This window comes from Culicoides brevitarsis, chromosome 3 (assembly GCF_036172545.1).
Source record: "Culicoides brevitarsis isolate CSIRO-B50_1 chromosome 3, AGI_CSIRO_Cbre_v1, whole genome shotgun sequence".
NCBI lineage: Eukaryota > Metazoa > Arthropoda > Insecta > Diptera > Ceratopogonidae > Culicoides > Culicoides brevitarsis.
This window is the reverse complement of record NC_087087.1, coordinates 10,292,441-10,313,212: the sequence shown is the minus strand read 5'-3', so window position 1 is coordinate 10,313,212 and position 20,772 is coordinate 10,292,441. Positions and strand designations below refer to the sequence as shown.

The 20,772-nt window shown below is 31.8% G+C and overlaps 2 protein-coding genes across 2 annotated transcripts; one reads left to right on the top strand and one right to left on the bottom strand.

Annotated features, from left to right (window-relative positions):
• The first annotated feature begins 7,299 nt into the window (after positions 1-7,299).
• LOC134833952 (probable E3 ubiquitin-protein ligase MGRN1) lies at positions 7,300-11,145 on the top strand. The gene is made up of 7 exons (XM_063848462.1): positions 7,300-7,435; positions 7,498-7,616; positions 7,675-8,931; positions 9,808-9,972; positions 10,038-10,169; positions 10,227-10,323; positions 10,385-11,145. The coding sequence occupies exons 1-7, from the start codon at positions 7,348-7,350 to the stop codon at positions 10,567-10,569; spliced, it is 2,043 nt and encodes a 680-aa protein (XP_063704532.1). The 5' UTR covers positions 7,300-7,347; the 3' UTR covers positions 10,570-11,145.
• Positions 11,146-11,677: 532 nt separating this feature from the next.
• On the bottom strand, positions 11,678-20,466 carry LOC134835179 (sushi, von Willebrand factor type A, EGF and pentraxin domain-containing protein 1-like). Its single transcript, XM_063850050.1, has 8 exons — positions 19,503-20,466; positions 18,583-18,792; positions 18,131-18,526; positions 15,518-17,741; positions 13,963-14,359; positions 13,803-13,912; positions 13,184-13,752; positions 11,678-12,699 (listed from the first exon to the last, which is right to left on the bottom strand). The coding sequence occupies exons 1-8, from the start codon at positions 20,464-20,466 to the stop codon at positions 11,693-11,695; spliced, it is 5,877 nt and encodes a 1,958-aa protein (XP_063706120.1). The 3' UTR covers positions 11,678-11,692.
• Between the last annotated feature and the right edge of the window lie 306 nt (positions 20,467-20,772).

Here is a 20,772-nt window from a genome sequence, read left to right as displayed (position 1 = left end):
TAACTACCCTCATTATGTCAATTTATTTATCATCATGACTGCCTTTCCAAATTAATCCGATTGGTCACTTAAACAAAAAAAAAATCCCTCGCTTCTTCATTTAATTTAAATAATCACAAAAAATTACGAAAATCACAACATTTATGCAACAAAAGTAACTCCATATTTAGTCCATTTCGATCCATTCCATTCGCTAGTTTTTATTATTTTTATATTTTTAGAAAAACCGTGATGCGATGCGTATTTGATCATCATCAATTCGAACAATTCATATTTTTTTTTTTCATTATTATTTATTAACTCTGCATAATTGTGTTTGTTCGTTATCTGATTGCCCCTCGTTCCTTCCTTTTGTTTTAATTTAACATTGAAGCCGAGTCACGAGTTTTTGATTATTTTGTATTAAATTTCACATTTTTTTTTCGTTGGTTGTTATTATTAGCTGTGATTGATTCAACTGGCAAAAAAATAAATAATTTAATGTTAATCTTCACAGATTTGATCAGACTTTTTTTTTCTTGCTTTGTGAGACTTGTAAACGATATAATTTGATACGTTTCTTCTTTGTAAAAATTTAAACGTCCAATTTTGTTTTCATCACGTTGAGCGTTAAATGATCACTTCACTCTTCTCGAAGAAATAAAATTAAAGGAAGAAAAAAAGTTTGCCGCGCGCGTCACTGAATTTCTTTCACTTGAGATGCAATTTCTCCCCGCACGTTGATCGTTGAGAAGTGAATGTTTTTATGTGTGGTTTTTGTCCCAAGGGCTTTCAACAAAATCACCGCTGTCATGTGTCGCAATTTGAATGACAATGTCGCGAAATTATTTTGTTTGATTAAATTAACGCAAAAAACAACAACAACTGAGAGAAAGATTAAAATTTCATGATTAATATTAAAATGTTTTTTTTGACCACCAAACAAAACAAAAATTATTAAAAAAACAAAAGAGGTCCAATTAATGTTTTTTTTTTGTGTCTCACATTTTTTTTTCGGGGAAGAAGATTAAGAAAATTGATTCACTTTTTATTCAATTAAAGTGAAAACTTTCTATTGTTTCTCATTATTTTGTCAAAGTACAAAAAAAATTTCGTTGCTTTAATGATGATGTCAAGATCAACTAAGTAGATGGCTTTTTCGTGTAAAGTAAACTTGAAGGAAATGCGGAGAGACGAGACAATTGATGCAAATTTCGATGACAACAACAAAAGAAATTGAAAGTGAAGAAAATCGTGAATGAAAAGTAAGACGATAAGAAAGTTTCATTTTTTTTTATTTTACACGAGAATAATTTCAAATGTTTTTTTTTTATCAAGATTTCAGAAGCAACTACTGATGAAGCTTTCGCAAAATAAAACATGACGTTTTGATTACTTTTTAACGCGTAACAGCTCGATTGCAATCACCTATAAATCATGAAATGCTGCTCATAAAGTCTCTTTCATGATTGCATTGTTTGCATTATTTTTGGTTTTAATGAAAACCAAAATGAATATTTTTCAATTATTTATTAGACGTAATATGAAATGAGAAGTTACAAAGACTTTTGCACGTGCAAAAATTTGTAAAGAGACTTGAGCGCATTTCTTATCTTATGGATAAAAATTCAAAACCAAAGTTCTCAAAATTACTTCGTAAATGAAGAAAAGTACAAGAAACATACATTTGCTTCTTCACAATGGTAATCAATACTTCTTAGGAGAAGAAATGCCAGCTGAGAATCATCAGAAACTATTGCAAGAAGATTATTGCACAGAAAGTTTTTAAACTGATTGTGTTGAACAGAAATTTGTCGAAAATCACAATGATGAAATTATTTACCAAAAAAAAACGATGGACTATGAACTGATGAGCCAAATTAAAATGATAATTATACTAAACTTTTGCATAGTAAACTAAGGACGAACAAAAAAGAAATCGAAAATATTCATAAATGTAAAATACAATTTCACAATGTAACCATCATCTATTTTTAAAATTCATACTGATCTGGATTTCAGAAATAAGGGACGACATATGCAAAATGGTGAACAAGTTGTTGTTAAACTGAAATGGCGATTATTCATTGACAGTAATAAAAAAGTTCTAAATTCAAACAAATGACAAAAACTGATGCTATCGAGCATCCAAAACTATATAACAGAAGCTTCTTTGAAAAATATTAAATTAGCTGGAATAATGACGCTGGATCTTATTATTAACATTCAATTTTTAATAATAAGAACATATTCGAACAAAAAAGATTGCTTCGGCTTTGAAAAAATACTTTAAGCAGAAACTTTTTTAATAACTTAATTTAGTTTTAGTTTCTGAAACCTCTTTCAAATGTTCACATGTGATGTCACCATAATTAGATACTGTTAGTTTGCGTCAAAATAAGATAACAATATAAATTACTGTCACACAGACACCCGTAACTTACTCATGCGGAGCTGTTATTATTTCACATATTCCGCAACGCCCTTCAAATTATGAATGAAAACAATCAAAGCTTGACTTGATCAGTGCAGCGCAATATGAACGATTATAAAAGCAATTTGATATGAAGAAATTAACATATTGTAATGGATTCGGTTGATGTATAATTCCTTCTTTAATCGAAAAACTGAATTAAATGTTGGGTAATGAAATAATGCAACGCCAATCTTACGTGATTCAGCAACTTTCGGTTTCTTCTTCCGTTTCTTCTTTCTTACAAATATTCCGTCACTTTTTATCAGAATGACAATGTTCTGTGGATCCAATGATCATTGTTCGAGCTTTACCTTCAACACAATAACAAGCAAACAACAACAAAAGCATGTGTTGAAAGCATCACGTCAAGGATGGACAAAACACAACACAACACAAAAAAAAGTTGCCAAATCGCAGAACGGTTCTCGTTTGATTCTTCAATAAATAATGGCTTAAAATAAAATAACAATAAAAAATGCAAGAAAAAGAGCCACTTTCAAAACATTAGTCGCTCTTGAGTGAATTAGCACACATTTAAAAGGTAATTTCAGCATACACAGTAACTTGGCTTAACTTAACATGTGCTCATGAACTATAGCGAAAAAAAAAATTGTATTATATTTAGCTTATATGGTGTTGATTGTGCCTTTAAATAGACACAGACAAACAACTCGACAACACTCTTCAGCGACTCCAAACACACACACGAAATGAAAATAGCTCTACGATTGTGAAAGAATTAGTCATCCATGCGATGATGTTGCTGATGATGATGGTGCATTTTGTGCGCTGTTTTTATTGTGGAATACTAGTTCATGTGTTTGTTGTTGTTATTGCTGTTATTGTTGGTACGTTAGACCTTAATATGGAATAATAGAGAGAGAGACGTGTGAATGTGCATAGAAAATTGCTCGCCGGTGTTGAGTTTTTAGTTGTTTAAATTAGGTCATGATAGCTTTTTTCAGTGCTTGCCTACGACAACAACGTCGAATGTGTGAGCAAAACTCGCTATTTTGTACCGCTAGAGCAATAATAATAATAGAAAATCATGTTCGCGAACTATGTGACGGTTAAAAATAGAATGGTAACTGCTTCATTGTGACTTGAATTCAAGACAAAAATCATCAATATCGTACCTGAGAAGTTAGAATACTTCTTTTAGACCTTTTTTTGTCCCGCTAATGAACTCCGAGTAACCTTGAAAGTTCCTTTCTCTCATTCGTAGAAATACAATTCTGAGAAAATTCAACGGAGACATCACCTACTCATTAATTTTTGCCTACAAAATAAATCTCACCGCATTTAAACATGTTTATTGCCTTAGTTCGTATTAAAAAAAAATTACCAGACAGGGAAGTGAGCAAACACACAATTTTTTTCGCATTTCAATAAATAGACGGATGGATTATACCTGATCTGACATCATTCAGTCTTTGATGCAAGTAACGCGCAGAGCTAAATTTTAAACAGTGATGATGATTGAAAACTTGTTGGTTTCGATGTAATTAAAAATGGCAAGTCATTTTAGAGGAAGTTAAATTATATTGAGTTAAAGATAAGCATTAAACATTAAATTTACACTAAAATCGTACGTTTACAACACCCCGAAGACAAGCAAGGTTGATTTGTAACTTTTTTTTTTATTAATATTATTAAATTAACGATGAATCCTGAACTGTAGTTCCGTAGTTGAGGCAGATACGATGCGCGAAAATGTTTCATGTCTTATCCTACTAATTTTTTGGCGTGATATAAAATTATTTTCAATTTTTTTTCTAAGCTAATAATATTTTGGTCTGATTGATAATTTTTCTTAAATTTCATTCCTCAACAATTTTCATGTATAAATTTTAAGTTTCTAATAATCTTCAGTAAAGAAAGACAGTAGGACTCGATTAAAAGTTTCTGTTCTGTATTCAAAGGTATCCACTGTAATGGTCTCTGTTTCATAAATTAGGTATATCTTCCTTTGTAAGCTTAAATTTGGCGTTTCAAATAAACGTTTAAGAGTCTGTAATAGTGAATCTGGTGAATATGCTTTAGAGTTTGACGAGTGCCTGACAGCTTTGAAGTGTTCATATCCAACTAATCGACTAAGCACAACTTGGGTTTCTTTGAAACGCTTCACATGTGTGCCTTTCGGATCTCATCAGTGTCAAGCTGAGCCATTCTATATTTATCTTTTTCAGTTTTCAGATGTCTCATTTTTTTCTCTGATTAGTTTAGTTAAAGGTTAAGCCCTACAATAAAATTTTTAAAAGTATTTAACTCTTACCATAGAAATTAATAGTTTTGTTAATAAATCAAGAAAGCTCTTCAGAAGCTCTTCAAAAAAATCAGTTGCTCAAAAAAACACAAGTTAAATATTTCTCGGCTTCCTAAAAAATAAAATGTTAGTTTTGACTTAAAAATATCATTAATCATTATTTCACTTACCTATTATTAAAAAATTACCTGTAACAATATGAAACATTATTCCTAATTGCTCTAGCCTAATCCATCTTATTTTTTTGCATTTTTTTCAGAAACTGTGATACCACAAAGTCATTGCCTTGTGCGGTCAAAATGTCTTCCTCTGAGCGATCAATCCCACATTTGCGTGATATATTCTCCATAAACAGCTATTCGTCGGGCTACAATTACACAACAGATCATCATCATCATCAAGCCGCACTCGATAATAACAGGCATCATAATGCGACGGCGGTAAAGCCATCGTCACGCAAGAAACGCAGCGGCAACGAAACCAACTACAACAAAACTCTAACGAACGGTGATATTAAGACATTAGAACGCCATTTAAGTATGAAAAAGACAATTCGCAAGAAAATTATGCGAGATCTCCAACAGATGTACACTGACGATCCGAACGAGTTCAAAACGGAGAATCGGGAACACCTGAAAGCCGAAGTACGGGCGGATGTCGTACGTTTTGGAGAGAGACAAGCAATGCAAACCCACAAAAAGTCTGATAACTTCCTAGATATGCTGCGCGGTGAAAATAATTACTTGAACAACAATGGCAGCAGTTACGATGCCACAACAAATGCCAACAACAACAACTCGCAAAAGGAGAAACAAAGCTTTTGGAAACGATTTACCATGAAAGGGAAATCGAATCGGTGAATTATTAGAGAGCGGCCTTTATTTTTTTTTCTTTTTTGTGTGTCTTAAATATTTATCTCTATTGTTATTTTTAAAGATCTGTAATTTAATCATTTCATTAGAGAAAAGCTCGAGAAGTATTAAAAAAAATTTGAATCACAAAAAAACAGAAAAAATTATTAATAAAAAAAAATTAATTAGAGTCATAGAGTTTATATTTACTAACGTTATAATTTTATTTTATGTCAAAATTTAGTCATTAAGGCCTCTTCGTATTAAAAAAAAAACAAATTGTTGATCAACAAACGTATGTTTAATAATAAAAAAAATAAGAAAGTAACAATGTGTTATGCATACAGTAAGTTGCTTATGTACTTTTGTAATATTACATGACGACATTGAGACATATATAAGAAATTGCCTTGTTTTAAATAAAAAATATAAGAAAAAATGTAGAAAATTTGTGTTTTATGATGTTTGAAGAATTTTTTGAATAAAAAAATAGATTAAAACGGTAAGTAATGTTTCATTTAATTTTTTTTAACAATAAAATGCGTGAATTAATAAAAATTTATTTAACGAATATTTAAGTCTAAAGAATTTTTTTTTAAATTAAATAAAAAAAAAATTATTTTAAATAAAAACAATAAAAATAAATAATTAAAAATAAAGTAAAAATATTTTTTTAATTTAAATTAAATTAAATAATTATTTTTCATATAAAAAAATAATTTAATTTAATTTAGGCCGCTCCAAATGAAACTCAATAGTTTTGTCCGATGCCCCATTTTTAATACGAAAATCCAATGGGGCAAAGTAAATAAAAAAAGTTAAAAATTTCATCAAAATTGATCGTTTTTTGTTGTATTTTTATAATTTTTTCAAGACATTTTCAAAAAAATTTTTAAAAAATTTTCAATTATTTTAATTTTTGTTTTGAAAATCATATTTTAATTTTTTTTTCTCTAAAAATTTTTTTCATAAAATTACTGAATTTTTTTTTCAAATTTTTTTGACAGTTATTTTTTATGAAATTTTCTTCAATTTTTAACTTAAAATGATCTAAATCAATTTTTAATTTGAAGGTTTCAAAGAAGATTATTAAAAAACAACAAAACCAACGATCAAAAATTGCTAAAATTTTGTCATTTTGTATAAAAATAAGGATTTCAAAATTTTTTTTTATTGAGACCCCCCATTTTATTTTCAAAAATTTTGGACTTTATTTTGATTTTCATTTGGAGCGGCCTTAAATACTGACTTAAATATTGACTTAAATTGATTTTTTGACTAAATTACCTCAATAACCCCTTAAAATTATTAATTCTATCAATTTTGTGACAAAATTTGACCAAATTTAGAACTATTCAACCTAAAATTATATGAAAAATAATCGATTTTTGTCTAAAATTTTTAAAACTTCAATTAAAAAATTAATTTTGAAGAAAAAAATTTAATATTTTAAAATTTTAAGTAAAAAAATGGGAAGATATTCGAATATTTTTACCTAATTAATCAAAATTTAAAATTTTAAGACAACTTTAAGCTTCAAAACCATAAATATTCATCAAAATTATAAAAAATCAACTTCTTACCTCAAAACTTCACACAAAACCAAACATTTTCATGCACTTTAGCTTCAACGGTCATTCAATTCAAATTTTTTTCCAACCTCCCCTCCATTCCCATCAACTTTCCATCTGTCATTAGTGTCAAACAAAAAAAAAACAAATCCAATTTTCAACAAAGTCTCCCAAAAACTCGGGAAAAGTGCAAAATTCATCGAAATGGGAGCACTAACAAGCCGACAAAACGCTGCAGTCGAAGAAGTGGATAATGTCGCGAACCAAGCGTACAAATATCCGCCTCGATCAGGTCTGAAACTTGTTTAATTTCTCTGAAAATAATTTCTGACTGTCTTTCACTCCACTTTCTAGGCAATTATTTTTCGAGTCATTTTATCATGGGCGGCGAGCGTTTCGACACCCCACAACCCGAGGCTTATCTCTTTGGCGAAAACGCAGATTTGAATTTCCTCGGAAGCAAACCCACTCCTGTAAGTAAATTTTTTCCTAATTTTTCAACAAAATTTTGACTTTTTTCGTGATTTTTAGTTTCCTTATCCACCGCCTCAAGCAAATGAACCCACAAAAACCCTCAAGAGCTTAGTGAACATCCGCAAGGAAACCGTTCGTTTCGTGCGCGCCAGCAGCGAGACTGCGGTAAAATTGCATGCAGGCGACGGACCCATCAGTACAAAGGGAAACTTGTACAATATCGAGTTCATTTTCGATTCTGACGTCAAATGTGCAATTACGATTTATTATTTTGCCTCTGAAGAAATTGGGGCGACGGGACTTTTGTATCATTCGCGAGATGCGTCGCTCACTTCCGAGACTTTTCATTATAAAAAAGGGGCTGGACAGGTTTTTAGTCAACCGATGCATATTTTTAGCCCTTCTGTGTTTCCGGAAGACGATTTGCAATACTCGGCGGAGAAAGATATTTATCCCGTGGCGATTCATTGTGTCGTTGAGGAAGGTTTGGACGAGCCGAAACAGTCTCATACGACAATTTGCGTCGTCGATCATCACACGGATGGGATGTATGTCCTTCGGGCACTCAAACAGAAGCTTTTTGTCGACGGTTTGTGCTACTTACTGCAAGAAATCTACGGAATCGAGAACAAAAACTTGAACAAGGTCATCCAGGATGACGACGATGCCGAAGACAATGGCAGCGAATGTGTCATTTGCATGTGTGACCAACGCGATACGCTAATTTTGCCCTGTCGGCATCTCTGTTTGTGCAATACGTGTGCCAATTCGTTGCGATATCAAGCAAACAATTGTCCGATTTGTCGCGCCCCCTTTCGGGCGTTGTTGCAAATTCGCGCCGTGCAGAAAACCGCTGGAAACGCGCATAATTTGATCATTGCGCCAAATCAGGGTGACGATGTCGACAACATTCCCGCTGGATATACGGCAGTTTCGCTCATTGAAGCGCTAAATGGACCGCCGCCAATTCCCAAGCCGCGAGCGATTAGTCCGATTACGCAGGAAAGTGTAGATGTCGCTGCGGCAAACAGCAGAAATGGCACGCTTGAACGCAAAAAGACAGTTGAACTCGAAAAACGTGCGAGTCTCAAGGAAAAACGTGATACTCAGTTGGAGAAAAGAAACTCAGTTGGCGGTAAGGAAGAAACAAATGGCGGAGGAGTGGCGAAAGAAAATGGCGCAATTTATAAACATTCCTCACCGCCATCTTTGGTTAGGTCGGCAAGTAGCAAGGAAAGATCGTGCAAGGAAAAGTTGGCAAATCGGAGTCAATCCATGAAACTTGTGAACGAGAAGACGGCGAATACGATAACGGTAAGTAATTAAAAATTTAAATTAATTATAATTAATTAAACTATTTACAAAAAAAAAAAAAAATAAATTAAATTTCTTTTAAAAATTAATATTTTCTTAAAATTCAATTGAATTAATTTAATTTAATTAAATTTTAGAAAAATATATTAAAATTTAAAAATATTAAATTAAATTTTTAAAATAAATTATTCATAATTATTTTATTTTTAAATTATTTTTTAATTTAATTAAATTATTAAATTTAAAAAAAAATATTTTTAAATTTTTTTTGAAGTCAAATAATCTTTTAAAATTATTTTAAATTTCATTAATTAGAAATAAATTAGTCAGTAAAAAATAATTAATTTTGATCTATTAATTTAAGATTAATTAAATAGAAATTAAGTATTTTATGAATAATTTATTTTAATTAAATTAATAAATTTGAAATTAATTAATTAAACCAAAATATTTTATTAAACTTAAATTAATTCTTAAAAAGTTTAAAAATTTAATTTCGAAAAAAAAATATTGTAAATAATTTTAAAAAAATTGAATTAATTTTTATCTTAATAAAAAATCTTAAAAAAAATTTAAAAAATATAAATTTAATTTATTTGATTAAAAATCTTGAAATCAAATTAAAAAATTAACTATTTATTTTAAAAAATAATTAAAATTAAATCAAAATTTATTTATTGAATCCAAATAATTAATTTAATTTTAATTTATTTTTTATATTTAAAAAAAATTGTGTAAAAATAAATCAAAATTAATTATCATTTAATTGAATAAAAATTAATTAATCTAAATTAATTAAAAAAATAAATTAAAAATTATTTTTTTGAATATTAATTTTTTAAATCCTCATTAATTTTTTTTATTTTAATTTTTTAGGACAATGATGACGATTCTGAAGCAGAAAAATTATCTCCGTTATTGAACAACAAAATCGTAAAAATCCCCATAAAAAAAGCACTGAACAATTCCATTCAAATTGACGATATTGATGGGCATGAAGAGACTGAAGTCGCCAACAACATCAATTTGTCTCTCAAAAAAGTAATTTTTTCACATTTTTCTGCTTTTCATGCGATTTAAAGCAAATTTTCTTTTAAAAAATCCAGAAAAAGAGTCGTTCATCCCTCGCAAGTGAGAACGAAGTCTCAACAGGAATCGCTGGCGTTGGAGAAGATTCCGACTATTACACTCCCGAAGATCCTCATACTACTATTTTAAGTCCTGTGGCAAATGAAAAGGTAAATTTTTGAGAAAAATTTTGTTTTTAAAAATTATTTTCAATTTTTTTCTTACAGACAAGCATTTCCGAGTCGATCAGCAACAACAAAATAAACGAAGCATCACTCATTACTCCCCTAAATGTGCTTAAAGAAAGTGCAGTGTCTCTTCCAGGTAAGAAATTTCAACAATTTTTACAAAAAAATTCTCATAAAAATTAAAAATCCTTTCACAGACAGTCCATTGAGCAACAATTCTCAAGCATCCCGCAGCTCGGGCGAAAGTTATTCCTCCAGCTCGTCGACGAAGCAACTTTTGTCGTCGGTAATTAGCACAACGGACACGCATCCGACACACATTGCTAGCATCGATCACATTCGCATTCCTGACAAATGCAACGCCAGCATCGCGAATGTGTAAAAGATGCCAGAAATGTGATTCGCGACTGCAGTCCACAAAGAGACATGAAAAAAATGAACGAATAACGGTCTTTCGATAACCTGTATTTATTATAATGTACTAAAAAACTATCTGTTAATCTTATTATTGAATTATTTCAAGACATTTAAACTCAATATTATACACAAACACACATTTTATAGAGAAGAATTTTCTTGGCACGAAGGTTGAAGCAATGAGGAAAAGTGTTTCATGTTACAAAGTTTGATATTAAAAAATATAATTTTTAAGTTTGAATTAGCAAAAACGCGATTTTCAAATTTTTAACGGTCGTTTTTTGAATTGACATTTAAAAATTTTTATTAAAAAAATGACGATTTTCAACAAAATTTAATTTTTTTTTGCTTCTTTTAAATTTTTTAAATTAATTTTTGATTAAAATTTTTTAAAATTGAAATTTAGGTAATAATTTAATGTTTATCAAAAAATTTGAAATAGAAACATTCTTGACATTTTTGAATATTTTTTGACTTAAAATTTAATAAATTTACAGTTTTTATTAAAATCATACGAAAAAACGACTTAAAATTTCTGAAATAAGACAACCCCTAATAAAATTTAGATTAAAAATTATTAAGTCACGTGACCAAATCTATTTTTTTTTTAAATTTTCAAAATTTTTGTTGGAAAACTATCAATTTTTTGATCAGATTTTAAGTTTTTGCGTGAGATTTTAATTTTTTAATTATTTTTGAGTAAACAGTGGTTTAAATGTAAAAAAAAAAATATTTAATAATTTTTAACGGTAAATTTTTTGAATTGACTTTTGCAAATTTTGGCCTAAAACTGAATTAAAAAAATAAGATTTTTTTCAAAAAAAAAAAAAAAATGTTTGTTTTAAAGAATTTGAAAAAGATTTTCATAAAAAATTTCTTTAAAATTTTAAATAATTAATTAAATAATTTAAATTTAAATAATTATTTTCTTTAAAATAAATTAATTAAGATGAAACGTGAAACATTTTTGCCCATTGCACCTGCCTAATTATTATTATAGACAAATTTTCTCCCAATATTGTATTCAAAATACACTTAATTGAATAAAATTTTTAATTAAAGGCAGTTTTTTTTGTTAATTTTTTACGTTACGACATCAATTTATTACTACTTTCCGCTTCTTTCGACGCAATTAACGCTTGAAGTCCCCTCAAAGGCTTTTCTACATTCAATTTTAGATCATTTTCGAATGCTGGTTGAACAATTTTTCGTATTAAACGGATGATTTTTCTTCCAATATCTTCACTGGAGTCGTCATAATCGGATTCTTCTTCCTTTGGAGGTTCACTTGAAAGAATATTCATGTAAAAACACAACGTTGATCGGAAAGAATCTTCCATATTCTTGTCTAAACGTTCGTTTTCGGTGTCATTTTGGTATAAAATGTACTCAAAAAGACTTCCGATTGTGACTGAAGGGAAATCTATCGATGCGAGAGTCGTTTCAAACAAATCAACGAGCTTTTGATCCGTATTTTGAACTCCTTTGCCTTTGTCTCCGTCAAAATTATTCAAATCTGTCAAATTTGTGGGGTAATTATCGCACAGGGATGATCTCTTGGCAACATCGGAACATCCAAAGAACAAATACGAATGAAGTGACTTCCAAAAAGCCTTGTCCGGAACAGATTTTTGACCCAAACCCAAAGTTGTTGGTTCAGTAATGACAATTTCCTCTACTTCAATCAAGTCGGCGTCAATTTTTTCCGGTATACAAACCGGCGGATCGTTGTCCCACGTGCCGTCATTCATGCAAGTGATCAAATTATCGCCATCTGGATGCGTTCCTGATTCGCATTGGATCTCGGCTAATGTTCCTGTACGGAATTCGGTGACATTTTTATCGTCTATTGTGCCTTTTTCTGTTGCATATATGACTGTACTGTGCTCGGGAGTCGAAATTGGAGCACAAAAGTGTTTGCTAACGCATTCGGGATTCGCGCCAGACCATTTTCCGTTAAGTTGACACACGCGCAAAGGATTTCCAAGCATCTCGTAACCCGAGTCACATTTGAAAGTAGCTGTGCCGTTGTAACTTGACTTTGTTACTGTCACGTTTCCATTTGAAATTGAGCCTACATAGCCGCAACGGATCACTAAAAATAAAGAAAAAGGTAAATTTTGTTTTAAAACTTTCAAAAATTTGCCCCAATGCACATTTTAAGATTTTTCCCCAATGCATATTCTAAAATTTTTTCCCATTGTACTTTAAAAAAATTGTCCCGAAGCACAATTTGAAATTTTGCCTCAATGCTCAATCTATTTTTTTTTGCCCCAATTTACAATTTAAATTTTGTCCCAATGCATATTTTGAAATTTTGACCCAATTCACATTTTAAAAGTTTGGTGAATGCACATTCTAAAAATTCAATGCACATTCTATAATTTTGACTCAATGCACATTTTAAGAATTTGTACCAATGCAAAATTTAAATTTTTATCCCAATGCACAATTTAAAAAATTTTCCTAACGCATATTCAAAAATATTTCCCCAATGCATATTCTGAAACTTTGACCCAATGCAAAATTATCAACAAAAATAAATAAAAAGCTTATAAAAATGACTAAATTTGACTTACATTTGCAGACAGGAGACGATTTTTCCCAAAAAGAAGTCCTCAAACAATGCCTTATCGCACTTCCTTCCATCAAATATCCCTCATCGCATTGATACAACGCATTATTTCCGATATACATGACCGTGCCATACTGCAACGTCAAGTTCCTCGCACAAGGTTTGCAAAAATTCGACGGGTAAGTCTTGATATTTCCATGAGTTTGGAGCTTAAAGTCGGTCCAAGCATACAAATCTCCCTGATACGGTTCACAAGACGTATAAAGCTCCTCAACTTCGTACCCGTTCAACGCCCTTTTCCATATATCGAGATACGAAATCATCCCAATGAAGCTTTCCGACTCACTAAAACTCGCGCCGAGCGTATCTTGTTCCTGTCCGATGATCAAAAGTCCGTTTCCTTGAATTTCTCCGTTTGGATTGAGATCGACGCCGCTACTCACGAGCCTTCCATCGAGATAAATTTCGTAATAGCCGTTTTCTTTGCGCCATGTGACACAGACAAAATGCCAAAAACCATCGTTAATGACGATATCGGTGATCGTGTGAGAGCCATTTACATACAAAATGAGCCTAAAATGAGAATTTGTGACAAAATAATCGATTTTAAAGGGAATTCTTACCCATTGTAGTCCGTTAAGGTGAACATATTGTCGACATTTCCCGCAGCATATGACAATAAAGTCCCATAATTGAATGTGTCGTTCGTTTTGAGCCATGCACAGAACGAAATCTAACAAAAAATTATTTTTTTTACACGAAAAAAAAACTTGAATTTCTTACTTCTTGCAGATTTTCCGTTGGTCCTTTCATCTTGATGTAATTATTGACATTCGTTTTCTGAAATTCCATTATGAAATCCGGTGTGACGAGCGTTTCGCAAGTTTTTCCATAAAAGAACGGAGGGCAATCACACTTGAATTCGTCGTATTTTTGATCGTCGATGTAGCGACTAAAGATGCTTGTTTGTCGGAGACTTCGCAAAGCAACTGGCGAACAAATTCCGTTGTTTCTGCATGGCAAATGATCACACGGGTTATCGACTTCGGTGCAGTTTTGACCTTTTAAACCGATTGGGCATTCGCATTTGTAGCTATTTTTTGTGGTAACGTCTTCAGCAACATCCACGCAAACGGAGCTTCCATGGCACGGGACGTAATCGCATGGTTTGAGATGACATCTGAAATGGTAAAAAAAGATATTAAAATTGGTAATTTTTGGTAACTTTTTATTTTTAAAAGAGTTTTCAATTTTTCGGGTTTTTCGTAAGTCCGAGAATTCGGGAAATTTTTAAAAATTTATTAAAATTCGAATGAAATATCAAATTATTTTAAGAAAATTTGTGATCATTAGTAGTTTTCATTTTATTATTTAGCTTATTTAGCTTAATATGTCATACTTTTACTAAATTAAGTAGTACAAAAATTTTAATATTTTGTTGAAAAATTTTTAAATTTCTTAAACTTAAAATTATTAAATTAAAAACTTTATTAAAATCAAATTGAATTTAAATAAAATTAAGTTTGTCCGATCCAAAAATGAAACTTTTAAAAATTCTCTATTCGGAGCGCCGACAGGAATAATTAAAGTCAAGATGTTCAAACTATTTCTAAACGCAAGGTATGTACTTATTCTAACTAAATTTGTCCGATGAAGCTGAGTTACCTAGGCACTTCATGGAAATGTTCAAGTTATTGTTCAAAGAGATTTGTAGAAATTATCTAATATGACAACGCCTGCAATTTGTCAGAGTACTTGCCATAAAAGAGGCAATATCAAAAACACATTGGCGATGCATAGAAAGGGAAATTCGTAACTAAATTTTAAACAGAGATGAAGAAATCATCTTTGAATAGTGAAATAGTGAGACACTGTCATGATCCAAACTGGCAACAAGCGAGCAATTGTAAACAAAAGTTGTGCAATGTCGTAACAGAAAATTAAGGATCACAAATTGTAGAAGAAGATATCCCGATAGATCCCAAAAAATATCTCCAAAGGTAGCTCTTCTAGTTTTCTTTTTATATTATATGCATAGTTAATTCAACTTTTAAATGTATGTATTAATTTTATAATTTTTTAAAAACTTATGTACCTAAGTATTCGTTAAGTAAGTTTTTCGATTTTTTTTTATAAATTTTCTACTTTTTTTCAAGCTCTTTACAATTTTTGATAGATTTATTGATCTTTAACCACTTTGTTGACGTTTCATTGTACATATAAGTGCCATATTTTGATGTAAATTTACTTCTCGAAACCTCGAACTTTCAAACACCCGAAAATTGAACTCTCCAAAAAATTTTTTATAATGCAGATTAAAAGTCAAATCAAATCTTACCTCCTTCCAATCTGACCCGGAGGACAAATACAAGAAAATCCATCTCCATTATTGACACAAATTCCCATTTCACAAGGTCTTGTGTCACAAATATTATTATACTTTTCGCATCTTTCCCCTTCAAATCCATTAGCACATTCACAAACAACTTTTCCTTCAATTTCCACACAACTTCCGCCATTTTTGCACGGATTCTCGTTACACGGATCTCTAAAGTGCTCACAAAACGCTCCGTGATACGATTCCAAGCATTTACATTTTAAAGCGCCATCTGTTGTCATCGAGCACGTACCTCCGTTGTAACAAGGCGCCGAAAGACACGAATTCTCCCATATTTCACAATGAGCTCCGACAAATCCCTCATCACAGACACACGTGTAAAGATGCGACGCTCTTTCAGGCACACATTTGCCGTGTTTGCCACAGGGATTTTGTAAACAAGGCAGTTGAGTGAATGTGCAATTTTGAATATTGGTCGATCCGCGATTCGAAAAGTACCCGGAAGGGCATTTTTCGCATCTTAATTGATTATAGTTCGGATTATATTCGCCTGGATTGCATTTTCTGCAATAAGGCATCAAGCTATTCGGATGTTGATCAGCTCCTGTCTTTGGTTTTAGCTTCGCTATCGTTCCCGGAGGACACAAAGCCTTGCAATCGTAAAAACTTTTGGCATTTGACTTTCGTGTGACGTAATTATGGGGGCAGGGCGTGCATTCTGTGCGTCCCGGAACATCATTGTACATCCCAATCGCGCAAGATTGACACAAATTTGAGGTTATATTATGAAAAGTACCTGCAGGACATTGAACACACACAAGTTTCTTACTGACACTGCCTGGGTTGCATTTTGCAAACTCATCCAACTTCAAACTTGTGATGTCGATTTTATATTGCTGCAGTTTTCGCTTGAGATCTTTATTCGTGTTCACAGCTTCAAGCTCGGCGCGGATTTTTTGAATATTTTCTACTTTTGAGACGTTATACTGCCACAATCCGAGTCGCTTTCCGAGATTTGTGTAAACTTTGATATTGAAATTAGCTCGAGCCTCTCTCGAAGAACTTTTTGATGCAATTTCCCGTTTCACGATGTTATAAAAAGTTGAATTGGAAACCCCTGGAAGTTGTTCTTCGGGTTCACAAGCAGGTAATTGCGAGGAAATCTCACAATCTTCTTGATTTCCGCATAAATGTTCCTTAATGACGTCAACAAAACCCGTTTTCAGCTCTTCTTGGGCACTTCCATCGTCACAAATCATAGGATCAGCATCCAGCGATATTGTGAAAACCTCTTCTACGGACTCGGGAGTCTCAATGAGACTACAATCGGGAGATTTTTCAGCCCAAACGCCTTTTCGGTTCTCACAAGTGAGTCTCAGGGTGTCAGAAAGTTCTTTGTTGTCGCTGTAAAAGCCATATCCGATGTTGCACGAGAGTTCACAAAGCGTATGGGTGATATTTCTGACACAAATTGAGGCGCCGTTCATAGGAGCTTCGATATTTTCGCATTTTCTCTCCTTCACAGTCACATTTACGATACAAACTTCTGAATTTCCTGAAGAATCAGTTGCTGTATAGGTGACTTCGTACACGCCAACGTCTAAAAACCCAAAATTCATGGATTTTTCAAGCGAAACAGGTTCATTGGAGTTGTCATAGACAACAGGTTCATCCCATTCAAGGAAAGTAGTGTTTTTATTCTTTTCCGCGCCAATAAATAACGTCGGCGGATCCATGCATTCCTCAAAAACGGGCGGATTTATGTCAATTACGGCGATCGAAAAGGTGCATTTTGCTTTGTTTTTGAAATTATCGACGGCGATGTAAGTTATCGTGTGATTTCCTTTGCCGAGTTTCATTTTGTTCTCTTTTAGGGCAGGACGAGTCCAAAAAGTGACATTTTCGCCACTGTTATCGAAGACATACGGTTGATGAAGTTGACGAATGAGCGTATAGTTGAGATCCGGTTCAAGCGGGAGCGAATAATCGCCCGGGCAGGTGAGATGAGGAGCCATGACGTCAACACAACGAGGGTTTTTGTTCTTATGGGACCAAAATCCGTTGCGTTTGCCGTTGCAAACGCGAATTGAAGGTCCTCCTTTGAGTTCAAAGCCAAATTCGCAGGTTAAAGTGCAATTTGAACCGTGTTCAGATTTGTCTTCGGTGCAATCGAGAGGTTCGTAATTACCGAATTTTACTTTTGGTAGGGGTTGACACAGGATTTCTGTAAGAAAAATAATTTTTAAAATATTTTTAATTTAAAAAAAAATTAAATTTCTATTTTTATTTTAAAAATTTCATTTTTCATACTATTTTAAAATTTTTATTTTTGATTTTTTTAAATTATTTTTGATTCTTTATTTTTTTTGTTTTCTTTTATATTTTTTAATTTTATTTTTTTAAATATTTTTTTAATTTTTTGAATTATTTTTAATTATTTAATTTATTTATATTTTTAAAGTTTATTTATTAATTTTTTAAATATTTTATTTTATTTATTCTTAATTTTTAAATTTTTTTTAAAATTTTTTATTTATTTTTTTTTAATTTTTAATTAATTTTTTTAAATTTTTAAAAATAAATTTTCAGAAAATTCACAAAAAATCAACTTACGCTTGCACGAAGTCTTCAATCCATCCCATTTTCCCTCCTTCAAGGGCAAACAATTCCTCTGCCGGGAGCCAACAATGTAAAATCCATGTCCACATTTGAAGGTACATTCCGTATCGATGGGCATCCGTTCCGTAAATTTATCCACGTCACGCGAGTAATTCGCCATAAAAGTTTCATTTCGCGGAGAATAGTCGAAAAACAAATTTAAATCTGGATTTTTGCAAATTGCTTGACCATAATACGGGACTTTGAGTGCTGGGCAGGTTTTTAAAACGCATTCTGCTTCAGTTCCTGACCACGTGCCGTTCTCCTGACACAAACGAATGCTGCTTCCGGTTAAGAGATATCCAGATTTGCATCTTGCTCCGCATGCGGCGTTCAAGACTTGACCACAACCTGAGAGGAAAATGAAGGAAATTAATGTGAAAAAATGAGGAAAGTAATTTTTTTACCTTTAGAAGAAGTCACAAAATATCCATTTTTAGGAGGAGTGAGCTCGGGACAAGTAATTGTCTCGCAATTATTACGATCGCCGGATTTAAAGCCGTTTTTGCAAACACAATCAGCAATACTGAGAGCAGGTTCCTTTAATGTGATGTGATTTTTGTCGGGGCAGGATTTGCATTCATTCCATGTGTCGGAGTAAGTTCCATTAGCGCAAACTAAAATTAAAAAAAAATTTTTTAAAAATTATTTCAATTAATTTTACGACAAATTTTCGTAATTTCGCAAATTTTCGAAATTTGTACAAATTTTCGAATTTTTGACAAATTTTCGAATTTTTGAAGTAATATCTGGTCATTTTAGAAAGCTTCGAAGGAATTTTCGAAAATATTCTCCCTTTTTGTAAAATCTTGAAAAAGAATTAAAAATGATTTTAACCAATTTCGAAGATATTTTCGAAAAAATAAAAAATTTGAAAAAATTTTAAACATTTAAAAATTCTGTCAATTGAACTTCGAAAATTTTGTAATTTTTTAGAACAATTTTCTAAAAATTTAGAAATTTGTGAAGTAAATTTTAAAAATAAAAAAAGTTAGTGAAGTCCTAAAAAAAAACCTAAAATTTTCGAAAATGTAGAAGTTTATTTTCGACTTTCGAAAAATGATAAATTCTGTCAAGTAAATTTTGAAAGAATTTAATATTCTTAAAATTTTTTTGAATTTTTTCGAATCTAGTTAATTATTTTCGAAAATTTGAAAGTTATATAAAAAAAATTGTTATAAAAAAATTGAAAATCACTTGAAGAAATTTAAAAGAAAAATCGAACAAATTTTTTGAGTTGATTTCAAAAATTTTAAAAAATACTTAATTTTTTTCCAAAATTGAAAAATATTCAAATAAAATATCGAAATTTTCATATAAAACTCACCATGGCACGAATTCACCAAACCACTTCCAAAAAATCCCGGCTTGCACAAACACTTATAATGCCCCGAATTCGTATCGCAACTACATTCCGCATTTTTATCGCAACAATTTTCATTTTCTAAATCATTTTCCGCACACAGCAAATTACAAAATCGCTCATTAACTCTCAAAGTTTCGCCAACTTTGTAATCCGCATGCAACGCTTTACGCGCCAAACTCTCAAATTGCCCGAAACTATCGAGCAAATAACTGTGACTTTGTCCCGGCGCACTCGAAATATTATAAAGTTCCTCATAATTGCCACTCTGGATGCCAATTGTGTAAATTGTGATATTTTCCTGTTTCAGTTCGTGCGCGATGGGTACGGGATCTTTTCCGTTCGAAAATCCATCGGTGACTAAAAATATGAGTTTTTTACTACCAGCTCTTCCGTTTTCGAAAATTTTCTTTGCTTCTTCGAAAGCGCCGTAAGTATGAGTGCCGCCCCCCGAAAAACTGATCGTGTTGATCTGATGATTCAGCAACATGCATTTGTCGTTTAGCTGGGAAGGTTTCGAAATTTGATCAACATGGCGGAAAATTTTTGCTTGGGAACTGAACGTTACGATCGCAACTCGAGTGTATTCGTAACTCACAGGAAAATCGCTCAGTAATTTTTTTACAAATTTAATTTCACTTTCGAAATTAACTTTTCCCACACTGGAACTCGAATCGATCAAAAAAACGATATCGAGTCGTTTGTGTTTACTTTTCAGCTTGTCAATATTTTTCTTGAACACGGAACTCAGTTGGTCAACTTTAGATTTGCTCACATTTTCTGGCGATGCACCTTCGAACGTTAAAATTGGTTTTTCAGACGTTTCAGCAACGACGTCATTTTCCGCAACACTTTCGTCCAAAATTTCCTCACAAATCGCGAAAGAAACAAAAAAACAAAAAATCAAATGTTTTGACGAGAATTTCATCTCGTCTAGAGTTGCCGGCGCCAACGATGATGAATAATTACGAAAAAAAAAAACTAAATTTGCGATAAGAAATGAGGAAACCACTGTTTTGAGTAAAAACAGATGCCCTAACACAGCGCGACGTCACGAAAAGGTCAAAATTGTTACAGATAACGCGAGAATGTTGGTGCTTTTGTGCACAATTGATGTCGAAATTTTCCGCTGGATTTCATTTAATTCTAAATGAAACTAGAGATTTGGAGGTCTTTGAATGATTTTTCACACGGAAAATTTTATTTATCGAAATGTTTTTCCAGATTTTTTGGT

What these genes read in the sequence shown, in the direction of transcription:
- LOC134833952 (XM_063848462.1), top strand. Translation starts at nt 7,348, where the DNA reads ATGGGAGCACTAACAAGCCGACAAAACGCTGCAGTCGAAGAAGTGGAT. An exon ending in CAAATATCCGCCTCGATCAG is followed by an intron (nt 7,436 to 7,497) that starts GTCTGAAACTTG and finishes TCCACTTTCTAG; the next exon opens with GCAATTATTTTTCGAGTCAT. An exon ending in TCGGAAGCAAACCCACTCCT is followed by an intron (nt 7,617 to 7,674) that starts GTAAGTAAATTT and finishes CGTGATTTTTAG; the next exon opens with TTTCCTTATCCACCGCCTCA.
- LOC134835179 (XM_063850050.1), bottom strand. Translation starts at nt 20,466, where the DNA reads ATGAAATTCTCGTCAAAACATTTGATTTTTTGTTTTTTTGTTTCTTTC. An exon ending in ATTGAAGACTTCGTGCAAGC is followed by an intron (nt 17,742 to 18,130) that starts GTAAGTTGATTT and finishes TTTTTCTTACAG; the next exon opens with AAATCCTGTGTCAACCCCTA. An exon ending in ATCGTCTCCTGTCTGCAAAT is followed by an intron (nt 12,700 to 13,183) that starts GTAAGTCAAATT and finishes CTTTATTTTTAG; the next exon opens with TGATCCGTTGCGGCTATGTA.